General features: G+C 47.7%; 1 protein-coding gene across 3 annotated transcripts in view; it reads left to right on the top strand.

Moving 5' to 3' along the window:
- The window catches only part of NUDT9 (nudix hydrolase 9), a 186,688-nt gene that overhangs the window by 113,844 nt on the left and 60,843 nt on the right, over nucleotides 1-12,001 (top strand). For all 3 annotated transcript variants that reach the window (XM_085618835.1, XM_085618834.1, XM_085618833.1), the window contains 3 exons: nucleotides 1,322-1,417; nucleotides 1,938-2,024; nucleotides 2,331-2,442. In XM_085618835.1, the coding sequence (XP_085474961.1) occupies nucleotides 1,322-1,417; nucleotides 1,938-2,024; nucleotides 2,331-2,442 (295 nt within the window). The remainder of the gene's footprint in view (nucleotides 1-1,321; nucleotides 1,418-1,937; nucleotides 2,025-2,330; nucleotides 2,443-12,001) is intronic.

The following is a 12,001-nucleotide window of genomic DNA, read 5'->3' as shown; positions in this document are numbered from 1 at the left end:
AAAATTTGGTCAAGGGTATGGCCTTCTATGTAGGTGAGGCCAGAAACCATCAGGTTAAGATTAAGAGGTACAGGCGTCGAGGAGATTGCAAGTCTTGGGACATGTTATGCTCACAAAAAAACAGATCAGAGTTTTGACAATTATGAGAGCTCTTAGCTGGATTTTTTGACCAGGCTTAATTGTGCTACTTTAGTACTTGGGAGTAGGAGATGGATGGGAGCTCTGGAAGGTAGTCAAGTGTTGGTTGGTGTTGACATTGATTGTGTTTACTAGCAGGGCTGTAGTAGACTGAATACTTGCATGGCCATCAGCTGACTCCTACTGTAGTTACTGTTTGGCTAAGAGTGCAGCAGAGCAGGCGTGACCACTCTACGCCAGGGTGACTTGCACAAGGGCATGTTTGTCTTGGGGTTTGCGACTGGCACCATTAGTTAATTTGCCAGCTGTCCTCTGTAACGTGTGGTGCACTTGTCATTCTGTAAGGGAGCATCATGGTAGTAAGGAAAAAAAGTAAAACTATGACAGTATTGGAAGAAATACAAACGTGGTCTATTTACTCTTCCTACCCATTAGCTCTCCTCTGGGACACGTTACTGTGAATCTTAAAGAAACTAAAATAATATAATTAAACAAATACTCCACAAAATAAAAGTAAATAAAATGGAAAGGTCCTACCAGATTAAAATAAAGCAGTGTCTTATTAGAATTAACAGGGAGGAGGGGCCAGATCCCCAAATTTAAATGAGGAAATAAAAGTATTGGCTAAAACAAATGAAACCCAGTTTTCATGGTGTATGGCTAAGTGCAATGAGTGAGAGTAGCCAGGTGCCTGGAAAAATTAAGGCCATCATCTCTCATCTGCACAGAGTGGATGTCAGGGGTTCCTGCTTTTGACAGAGCGCAATAAGATAACAAGTAAAGAAAAATAGAATATAACAGTGACCGAAACAAGCAACGGAAAAAAGTAATCAGAATAGAAAGTGTCCATGTACATAAATGAAACAATAAATTAACAAAGAAACAGAAAGTGGGGCCAGGTCCACAAACTTAAAATATGAAATAAAAATATCAGCTAAAGCAAATAAAAACCCACTTCTCAGCCATTGAGGGTGTTCATCCTTGCAGAGAGGGGTGTGTGGCCGTTCACTGCAGACGAGAGCACAACTTTTGAAAATACATTTGAGAAGTAGGTTTCATCCCCAGATTTCATGGCTGGATTTCCATTGGTGAGGTATAGGCGAGAGACTTGGTTAAGAGTAACATATTCACTCTAAAAGTAAAATTATTTATTATTTTTAATTGTTTTCCCTTTTGCTCCCAGGGCAAGGGATTTCTTTCCCAAGTTTAACCAGAGGGATGGAAAGGTACAGAGGAAGAGCTTGTGTGGCACATATGAGGTTGTAGAAAGCAGACCAAGGTAAGTGATGGAATTGAGGGAATCTGCTGTTTCATTATTCTATTCTTTCTCTCTTTCTCTGTATCTTTCTATCTCTCTCTCTCTCTGTATCTTTCTTTGACAGACTTTCCATCTTCCTCTATCTTTTTCACTCCTTCACTTGCCTTACACTGTCTTGTTCTCTTTTCAATAAACACCCCTCCTAGAAATGTATTTCTCTTTTGTGCACTTCTTCACTATTTCTTCCTAATTCATTTTTCTCTGTCGCTTCCCACTTCCCACTGTTATTCAGCCTTTCCTCCTCCCCTCTGTGAACTACCATTCCCTTCCTATTTCTCCTTTCAGACACTTTTGCTCCTCCATCCCAGTTTCCTTGGTACTAGAAGTTTCTCTCTCAGTTGCTCTACATTTTCTCCCCAGACCTGAAGCCATATGTCTCTATATTCCATTGGTCATTCAGTTGCCATATCCCACCCTTCATCTTGTCAGTACATTTTATCCATCATTTTGGTGACTGATTTTCCTGAACTTACTTTTTCAGAAATCCCATGGGGCGCACAGGTATGATTGGACGTGGACTCTTGGGACGCTGGGGACCAAACCATGCTGCAGACCCCATTATTACAAGGTAACAACATACCAAGAAAGTAAGGAAGGGAAACTCTGGGCATTGACATAGTGAAATGGGGGTGGCAGGGGTGTGGATGAAGCAAAGAAAGGAGTGAAAATGTGAAAAGGAAGGGAGAAAGAGGAATGGGTAGGTGTGATCATAGTTGAAGATTGTTGGGGGATAGTTTAGGAACGTTTATGTTGGTGATGAGAGGGCAGGTGGAAGCAACACTTTAGGCAGATGCAAATTTGGCATGGTGTAAATGTTACATGGTTGCTAAAATCTATCTTCTCATTCATGTGCTGTTTCTTTCCTTCTCACAAGGTGGAAACGAGATAACACTGGTGCTAAAGTCGTCCACAAGTTGTCTGGAAAAAGCATCTTGGAGTTTGTGGCCATCAAGAGGATAGACTGTGGAGAGTGGGCGATTCCTGGGGTAAGTGCAAGCCCACAACAAAGTCCTATTTTCCAACTCATATGGAGGGATTTTATGCAATAATTAAATTGAATCTGACAACGGATTTGCTCAACAGGTAATTGTAAATTGTATTTATATAGCACTTACTACCCCTGACAAGACATTGAAGCTCTTTGCGGCGAGTAGCATGCTACTCCGGAACCCAAAATTAAAGTTAAATAGATTAGTAATGTGGGATTCATTATTTTCTTTGTGGATTAGTTGTGGTACATTTGTTAAGTTTTGGCTTTCAAGTTCTCATGGGTTTTGTAGTGTTTTGAGTTGGGACTGAATAATGGAGGTGGATTAGAAAATGGAAGTTGTGAGTTGATATTGGGAGTAGTGGACATGTTTGTCTACTAATTGGGTGAATTTGATAAAAATGAGGTGGAAGTTTAAAAAGGATGTTTCGGAAATTCATTTTAAAAAATATTGGATGAGCCTGGAAAAAGGTTGACGGTAATTCATTTTTTTAACAACTGAAATTAACCTCTTTAATGCAGCTGACGGCCACACTCCCTCATAGGGGTGGGGGCCGCCCACCATGGACACGGCCATGCCCCACACGAAAAGGGCACAGTATTCCTTCCCCTCCTGGGGATGGGTGGGGTTGAATACCCCCAATCTGCCCCCCTGGTAGAAAATCTACTAGACACCAGGGACTGCATTTTTTGTAGTATATTTTTAGGGGGAGTAGCCCCCCTGGGCGTGAGACGTGCTGTCTCCCCCCTCACCACCCCAGAGCCCATTAAAATGTTGCCCACCACCCCCGAGGGGAGGTTCCTGGTATTCACTCAAATCTGCCCCGTTCCGTGGGGTTGCGGTAGTCCGAAAGCCCACTAGGCACCAGGGATTTCAAAATGCATCAAAACAAGCGAAAGGAGGGTGCGGCCTACCCTGACATTGAGCCATACCCCTCCCAAAAGGAGCACTAGTGTCTTTCTGCCCCTCTGGGGATGGACAGAAAGTTTATCCCAATTGCGAATGTTGCTCCAAATCAGCACCGGGAGTAGAAAGCCCAATTGACACCAGAGATTTTGCATTAGGGACAAAAGAAAGGGTTGCAGGCTTTGCACTCTGGCATTGGCCACGCCCTCACCCCAAAAGGGACAAGCCAGTCTTCCTGCGGCAAGCAAGAGGCTGTCCGCCATTTGCCGCTGTGAGGAGCAGAAAGCCCGCTACTCATCTGAGAATTTAAAATGATGCCAAAACAAATTAAAGGAGGGGGCAGCCTACCCTGGCATCGAGACATACCCTTGTTTTAGAGAAGCAGTAGTGTCTTTCTTCCCCCTTGGGTGCAGATAGGAAGTTTGTCCCAACTGGAGGAGGCTGCCCCAGATATGCCCCCTCCCCCCCTCCCCTCCCCCGACTAATCCCCTCCCAGGGGGGTGGAAAGCCTATTAGACACCAAGGATTTTGCATTTGGGGCAAAAGAAATTAGCAATTGTGTCTAACCCTGTCTTTAGGCTATACTCCCACCCTAAAGGGGAAAGCCAGTAATCTTGTGGATACCTCCCGGTTCCGGAAGATTCCATCAAAGAAATCTGAGGAAAATGTGTGATTTTAGCCTAAGTTTGAGGTTTGCAGGCCTTTGCGGGTAAGAAAACCTTGTGGGATTCATGAAAGGCACACTACTGTGGAATCCCTGGCTGTCTAGTTTTCATGAATGTCTGTGTTTGGTAGATTTCCATGTGTGGTGGCCTAGCACAGCCCCAAATACCGTAGCTACACCTATCATTGATCTCTCCACTTAAAGTTTAGTGCCTTTTGTGTAGTAGTCTCTTGGCCAACCTACACAAGTGGGGTACTGTTGTTATCTGGAGATGTGTGGGAACTCTGGGTGGTACCACATGCGTGGATCCTTGCACAGATTCCAGAACTTTCCATCACCGGAAAATGTGATATTTGGTCAAAGTTTAAGGTTTGCAAGGGATTCCGGGTAAAATAATACTAGTGCAAGCTTCCCAAGTCACCCCTTTTTGTGTCTAGTATTCCCACGGGCAGGTTTGCTAGGTTTCGCTAGGTGCCGGTCTAGCCAGGGTCCAAAATTCACAGCTACCCCCTTGACAAAAAACAGAGTAAGTTTTGAGTGGAAAGTTTGATGTGTCCGTGTTGTTTTGGGCCCTTTTTAGGTTTCGCCTCGCTATCGCGTAAGCGATCGCTCAGCGAGACTTATGTAGGGGCTTCCAAAAATGCTCCCAAAGGCTTCCCAGGCGGATAGGGTGGCGGTTACGCGCACAACCACGCGCATTCCATTTGCCACCAGCTACTTTCTGAGCGTGCGCCACAACTTATGTAGGGGCTTCCAAAAATGCTCCCAAAGGCTTCCCAGGCGGATAGGGTGGCGGTTACGCGCACAACCACGCGCATTCCATTTGCCACCAGCTACTTGCTGCGCGTGCGCCACCTCACGCATTCAGAGAGATTTAGTAAGGGGCACAAGACCTTAGGAATACGGTTTATGGCCAGTGCATGTGAGGCATTCAAGCGCAAAGCTGGCATCTGGCATCGGACTTGAAAGCAGCAGACTGCTTTCGCCAGAACTTTCGTTAAAACTCGCACCCCATATGCTCGTTCCCTCCCACCCTTCCTTTGATGTCCGCTTTTCTTGTTGTTTACAAACAACGCCACACACTGCTGCACGCCGCACACTGCTGCACGCCGCACACTGCTGCACGCCGCACACTACCGCACGCCGCACACTACCGCAAGCCGCACACTGCCGCACGTCGCACACTGCTGCGCACACTGCTGCATTACACACTGCTGCACGCCGCACACTGCTGCACGCAACACACTGCTGCACGCCACACACTGCTGCAAGCCACACACTGCTGCACTCCTCACACTGCTGCACGCCGCACACTGCTACACGCCACACACTGCTGCACGCCACACACTGCTGCATGCCGCACACTGCCGCACGCCGCACACTACCGCACGCCACACACTGCTGCGCACACTGCTGCATTACACACTGCTGCACGCCGCACACTGCTGCACGCCACACACTGCTGCACACCACACACTGCTGCACGCCGCACACTGCTACACAATGCTACACGAAACACTGCTCCACGCCACACACTGCTGCATGGCACACCCTGCTGCACGGCACACACTGCTGCATGCCGCACACTGCTGCATGCCACACACCGCTGCACACTGCTGCATTACTCACTTCTGCATGCTGCACGACACTGCTGCACGCCGCTGCACGCCACAGTGCTGCATGCCTCACACTGCTCCACGAAACACTGCTGCACACCACACACTGCTGCACGCCACACACTGCTGCACGCCACACACTGCTGCACGCCTCACACTGCTGCACGCCTCACACTGCTGCACGCCGCACACTACCGCATGCCACACACTGCTGCGCACACTGCTGCATTACACACTGCTGCACGCCTCACACTGCTGCACGCCTCACACTGCTGCACGCCTCACACTGCTGCACGCCACACACTGCTGCACGCCACACACTGCTGCATGCCACACACTGCTGCACGCCACACACTGCTGCACGCCTCACACTGCTGCACGCCTCACACTGCTGCACGCCTCACACTGCTGCACGCCTCACACTGCTGCATGCCGCTGCACGCCACACACTGCTGCACGCCGCACACTGCTACACGCCGCACAATGCTACACGAAACACTGCTGCACGCCACACACTGCTGCACGGCACACACTGCTGCACGCCACACACTGCTGCACGCCGCACACTGCTGCATGCCACACACTGCTGCACACTGCTGCATTACTCACTGCTGCATGCTGCACGACACTGCTGCACGCCGCTGCACGCCACAGTGCTGCATGCCTCACACTGCTACACGAAACACTGCTGCACGCCGCACACTGCTGCACGCCGCACACTGCTGCACGCCTCACACTGCTGCACGCCGCACACTGCTGCGCACACTGCTGCATTACACACTGCTGCACGCCTTACACTGCTGCACGCCTCACACTGCTACACAAAACACTGCTGCACGCCTCACACTGCTGCACGCCTCACACTGCTGCACGCCACACACTGCTGCACGCCTCACACTGCTGCACGCCTCACACTGCTGCACGCCGCACACTGCTGCACGCCGCACACTGCTGCACGCCTCACACTGCTGCACGCTGCACACTGCTGCACGCTGCTGCATGCCGCACACTGCTGCACGCCACACACTGCTGCACGGCACACACTGCTGCACGCCGCACACTGCTGCATTACTCACTGCTGCATGCTGCACGACACTGCTGCACGCCGCACACTGCTGCACGCCGCTGCACGCCACAGTGCTGCATGCCTCACACTGCTACATGTAACACTGCTGCACGCCACACACTGCTGCACGCCGCACACTACCGCACGCCACACACTGCTGCGCACACTGCTGCATTACACACTGCTGCATTACACACTGCTGCATGCCGCACACTGCTGCACGCCTCACACTGCTACACGAAACACTGCTGCATGCCTCACACTACCGCACGCCACACACTGCTGCACGCCACACACTGCTGCACGCCACACACTGCTGCACGCCGCACAATGCTACACGAAACACTGCTGCACGCCACACTGCTGCACGGCACACACTGCTGCACGCCGCACACTGCTGCACACTGCTGCATTACTCACTGCTGCATGCTGCACGACACTGCTGCACGCAGCACACTGCTGCACACCGCACACTGCTGCACGTCGCTGCATGCCACACAGTGCTGCATGCCTCACACTGCTACACGAAACACTGCTGCATGCCACACACTGCTGCACGCCGCACTCTACCGCACGCCACACACTGCTGCGCACACTGCTGCATTACACACTGCTGCACGCCGCGCACTGCTACACGAAACACTGCTGCATGCCTCACACTGCTGCACTCCTCACACTGCTGCACGCCACACACTGCTGCACACCACACACTGCTGCACGCCTCACACTGCTGCATGCCTCACACTGCTGCACGCCTCACACTGCTGCACGCCTCACACTGCTTTTATGCGAGTTTATGCTACTGACATTGTAAATGACAATGCCTTTTATTTGTTTTAAAACCAAAACATAAATAAAAGGCATTGTAATTTTAGAATGCCAATAGCTCAAACTCTTATAAATGCGAGACCTATTGCATTGCAAATGCTTGTTTGTTGTAGCCACTCATCCTACACACACAAGTAAGGTAACATCTCTATGATAGATTTTGGGGGAGTGCTGGTTGGAAGGAAGTATGTGTCGCCTTGCAGATTCCATAACTTTCCATGATAGAAATGTGAGAAAAATGGCTTTTTGTATTCAAACTTTGAGGTTTGCAAGGGCTTCTGGGTAACAAAAACCTAGTGAGAGCCACGCAAGTCACTCCACCCTGGATTCCACCAGGTGTCTAGTTTAAGAAATGTACAAGTTTGCTAGATATCCCTAGGTGCTCCTTTAGCTAGGGTTCAAAACCCACAGCTATCCACATTGGGGAAAACATGGTCAGTTTTCAGTGGAAAAATTTGATGCATCCCTATTGCATTTTGACCCAATTCTGGTCACGGGCTACCAGGCTTGCTCTCACAAGTGAGGTACCATTTTTATCAGAAGACATGTCGGAACATAGAGTAGTAGTACATTTGTTGTAAACAATTGGATTTTGCTGCAATTGTGCCTTCCAAATGGAGGCCAGTTTGCACGACAGTAGACATTTCGAAAAATGCTGTCTGAATCAAATTTTAGTATGGTGTGGGCCAGTCAAGGAACAGGTACAAGAGGATAGGTGCTTCAGAGGTAAATTTATTGGATAAAGGCCAATGACATGAGGGACAGTCAAATCAAATGAGGGAGTCGCCACTTCAGTCAGTGGGTCTTCGAGGAGAGGTGTTCTGGCTGAGGGTCTTCACATCACTCGAGAACGTCGTGAAGGAGCAGGGGAAGGGAATGTAACAAAAGAAAAAGAGAACTTCCGTCAGTTTCTTAGTCCTATCCAACAAAAGGAGAAGTGGGAAGGGAGGTGAGGGGGTAAAAGAGAGCACACCACCATCCGTCACCAGTGTAGGATAGCGCAGCGAGGCACAACAGCAGGAACGATGTCTAGGCGCTAGCGGGGTGTTTGCGTGCCTCCCTACACCCTTCTAGCTGGCTTCCCGCCCGTGGCTCCTTGGAATACACTGCTCTGAAGCGAGCACGTACCTGCAGTAGCCACGTTCCTCCGGGAACGTGGCTGGCTTCCTCGCTGTGCCGAATCGGGTTCTGCACCCCCTTGACTAGAGAGAGATCCGCCTCCCCCTCGGTGCTCTCGCCTGGTCCACTCGGCTGAAATCCGCCGTCCGGTATCGGGCAGGAAAGACCGGTTAGCTGCTGCGAGTTCTCGCTCCTCCGGTCGGCTTGCGCACTGAAATCCTCCTCTGGCCTCGTTATCGCCTCGTAGGTGGGTCCGTCTCCTCCAATAGGGTTCTGAGTCCCAGGTTGGTGGGCGGGGCTAGAGTCCTGAACATCCAGATCCTTAAAGGCCCACAGTACCTTTGATGCCACGGAGGACTGAAAAGAAAGGAGGGGCGAGAGGTAACGTGGGAACATATCGGAGTCCTCCTCCCCCGGCAGGTCAACAGCTGGGACATCGTGACATATGGGTACCGGCACCCACAAAGTCAGAGATGTACAAATAACCACTGCTTCTAAACTCCATATCATGTGCTCATTTCAAAAATGCATAGGCTTCCCTGCTACACATTTTTCACTTTACATATTTCACCATAAGAGTTGGTCTATATTCAGTACACAATGGGAAACCTGTGTGCGGTGCAGCTCAGTTGTTGGCACAGAGAACCTCGGGTTCTTGGAGAATCTGCAAACCCTATATATACTGGCAGCCAGATGGGTCTAGCAAATGTAATGGTATATTGCTTTTGTAAGTCAGCCATTGTGACAAAAGGTTACAGATGAAAACGTTGTCACAAATGGGCGTTTATTTCCTGCTCCTTTTCAATATTTCAAAAGTTAGTTCCATTAGGAAAACCTTGAGGGATCTACACATATGACCCTGTGCTTAATTCAGACTTCTGTCTACTTTTCAGAAGTCCATAGCTTTCCTGGATCGCCCATGGGTTTCACACTGATTTCCACCACAAACTAGAAGTAGGTTGAAAGCACAAGAAATAGGGCAAATAGGCTACCTCTTTGAAAAATGCCAAAGCAGTAGTAAAGAATTAGGTTTTTTGATTCAGCTCTGCATATTACTGAAAGCTGTGAAGATGGTGGCTTTAGCACAGCAAACCGTTCGGGATACAATTTTTAGGAAAAAAAACCTGACACTTTTATCAGGGGCGCCCCCAATTACCCCATCCCGCCCATCTCAAACTTTGGACATCCACACATTTCAGTAAGTAGTTATATGAATGCATACATATATACACATGATACTTAGTAAAGTTTTAGTACCAGACATAAACTCCACTATATACACACATCTATATGTAAATAGAAGCCGCAATATTTACTTTCTCTGATATATGGTTGGATGTTGTCGCTAAGATTTCAGTTTTCTTGGAGTAGATAAAATTGTAATGTGTGAATCAAATTTTGGTACAGTTATGTGGTTGCTGGCTCTGATGCATCCTCACTTTAGGCTGATAGTGATGTTAGAAAACCGCTTTATTTGTTATAAATATTGCACATTGTAATATAAAGTATCCAGCATGGCTCATGGTTTATTACTTGAAGTCCGTCTCAGATGGCTAATGGTTATTGTTAATTAGCACTTGTGTAGCTTTTAATCGGTCACTACTATAGCACTGCAGTGCTTTTAGATAGTTTGGCGGTAAGCACTTAACTGCAGAGATCTCAAACAGTTTTTATACATGCTACAAAGCCGTGCATGCAATCTCCAGGTCACAGGTTTGCTTTTAATTAGATGTCTAAGCGGTTAATGTTTTGTTTCAGACATTCTTCTGTAACCTACAAGCCAACACTGCCAAATTGTTTAGTGTTGCCAGCTGGAAGCACCTGCAAGTAACCTACAAAGCATGATGTGGAATCCTTATGGGCACTTATTCAATCTTTCTCTCTTTTTGGTTTATAAAATCAGTAACACCAGCTTGATCAGTAATTAACACCAATTATTAAGTGCCAAACAATTCAATTTGCATTCTGTGGGATATAAATGATTAGTACATTTACACATACATGTGCAAACATGTAGACCTACATAAGTACATTAGATGCAATGTGTGCTCAGTAGTCATGTTAATTTCCTTGACTAGCTTAAACCGAGGAAATGCCTGTTGCCAGCCTTCCCTTATTGCTCTACTGACGTCACACACATTGTCTTTAAAAGCCTTTTTATCATTTTCAGAGCACTTTCTGTTTAATGCTTTAATTCTTAGTTTATTTCTTGGACACTGTGCAGTGACTTTTCTCGACTATTTCCTCCATGGGATGCTGAATCTGGAGGCAGGGGTGTAGCTTTGTCCAACTAGAAACCGTTTGACTTGTTTACCTGCTAATAGACAGGCTACAATTCTGGCAAAAGGAATTCATGGTTTAGCTTTGATCTGTTGCAATCCAAAGCCCTAGTTTCAGAGAGAACAACACTAAATGCTATTCAGCAGGCTGCTGCTCTTCATGGCACACACTTAATGGCACTGGGAGCGTGTGTTGCCACAGGAGACCTGGCAGTGAGTTTGTGTGCTGCCTAGTACACCCAGTAGTCTGTAGTAGGCACATTAAGATCCAGAGGTTTTATATGACCATTCAGAACTGTAGCCAGCACATTACACACATGTTTCTACTGCAAGTAACCACCTTATCTAGTTTACAGGTATTAGGCCCCAAGACTTGATGGATAGACATAAAGCTCTGCAGCTGCTATCTTAACTCCCTGGATTATCTTGTGTTTGTGGTCATTAAAACAAGCCAGCATTACCATCACATTCCCCTTGTACATTTCATTGAGGGAAAAGTTTGTAAACACAATGCATAGGACATGACCGACTGTGGACTTATTGACACCGACTCCAAGTGTCGTGACTCCTCCCCTTTCTGCCACCAAAACAACCTCGCCCTAACTGTGAGGGCTCCTCTGACTCAGTTGTTTCATTTTGATACTGTCAACCCTCCCTTGTAGTTTCTGTTACCTCTGCCTCTCATACAGAAGGCCTTCAAAATCCGGTTTCCTCTGCTTTCCCTTCTAAACTAACCAGCATCAATAAATGAGGGTACTGTGAGTTGGTTTAGTCCAGATTCGACTAGGGACATCATTTGGTCTGACAATCAGCTGTTATGAACTGTCACCATGACTGACAAAGAGACAAAATCTCTATTTAAGGTCTGTTTATCTTGTGGCAACAGGAAGGTTTACTCTGATGACCCACGCTCTCAGTGTATTTATTTCCGTAATCCTAAACTTATGAATGCAATATTTGTAAGTCTTTCGCAACTAAGATTCTTAAGGACAGAGAAAGGAGGTTGGCATTATTACTTATGAATAAAAACAATTTTCTTCCTTCTAAAGGAGAAGTTCCCTCCCTCTTCAGGGGAAAA

The sequence above is a fragment of the Triturus cristatus genome, chromosome 7 (genome assembly GCF_964204655.1).
Source record: "Triturus cristatus chromosome 7, aTriCri1.1, whole genome shotgun sequence".
In the NCBI taxonomy this organism is placed as follows: Eukaryota; Metazoa; Chordata; class Amphibia; order Caudata; family Salamandridae; genus Triturus; species Triturus cristatus.
The sequence above is the reverse complement of the archived record's forward strand: the minus strand, read 5'-3'. Positions and strand labels throughout refer to the sequence as shown.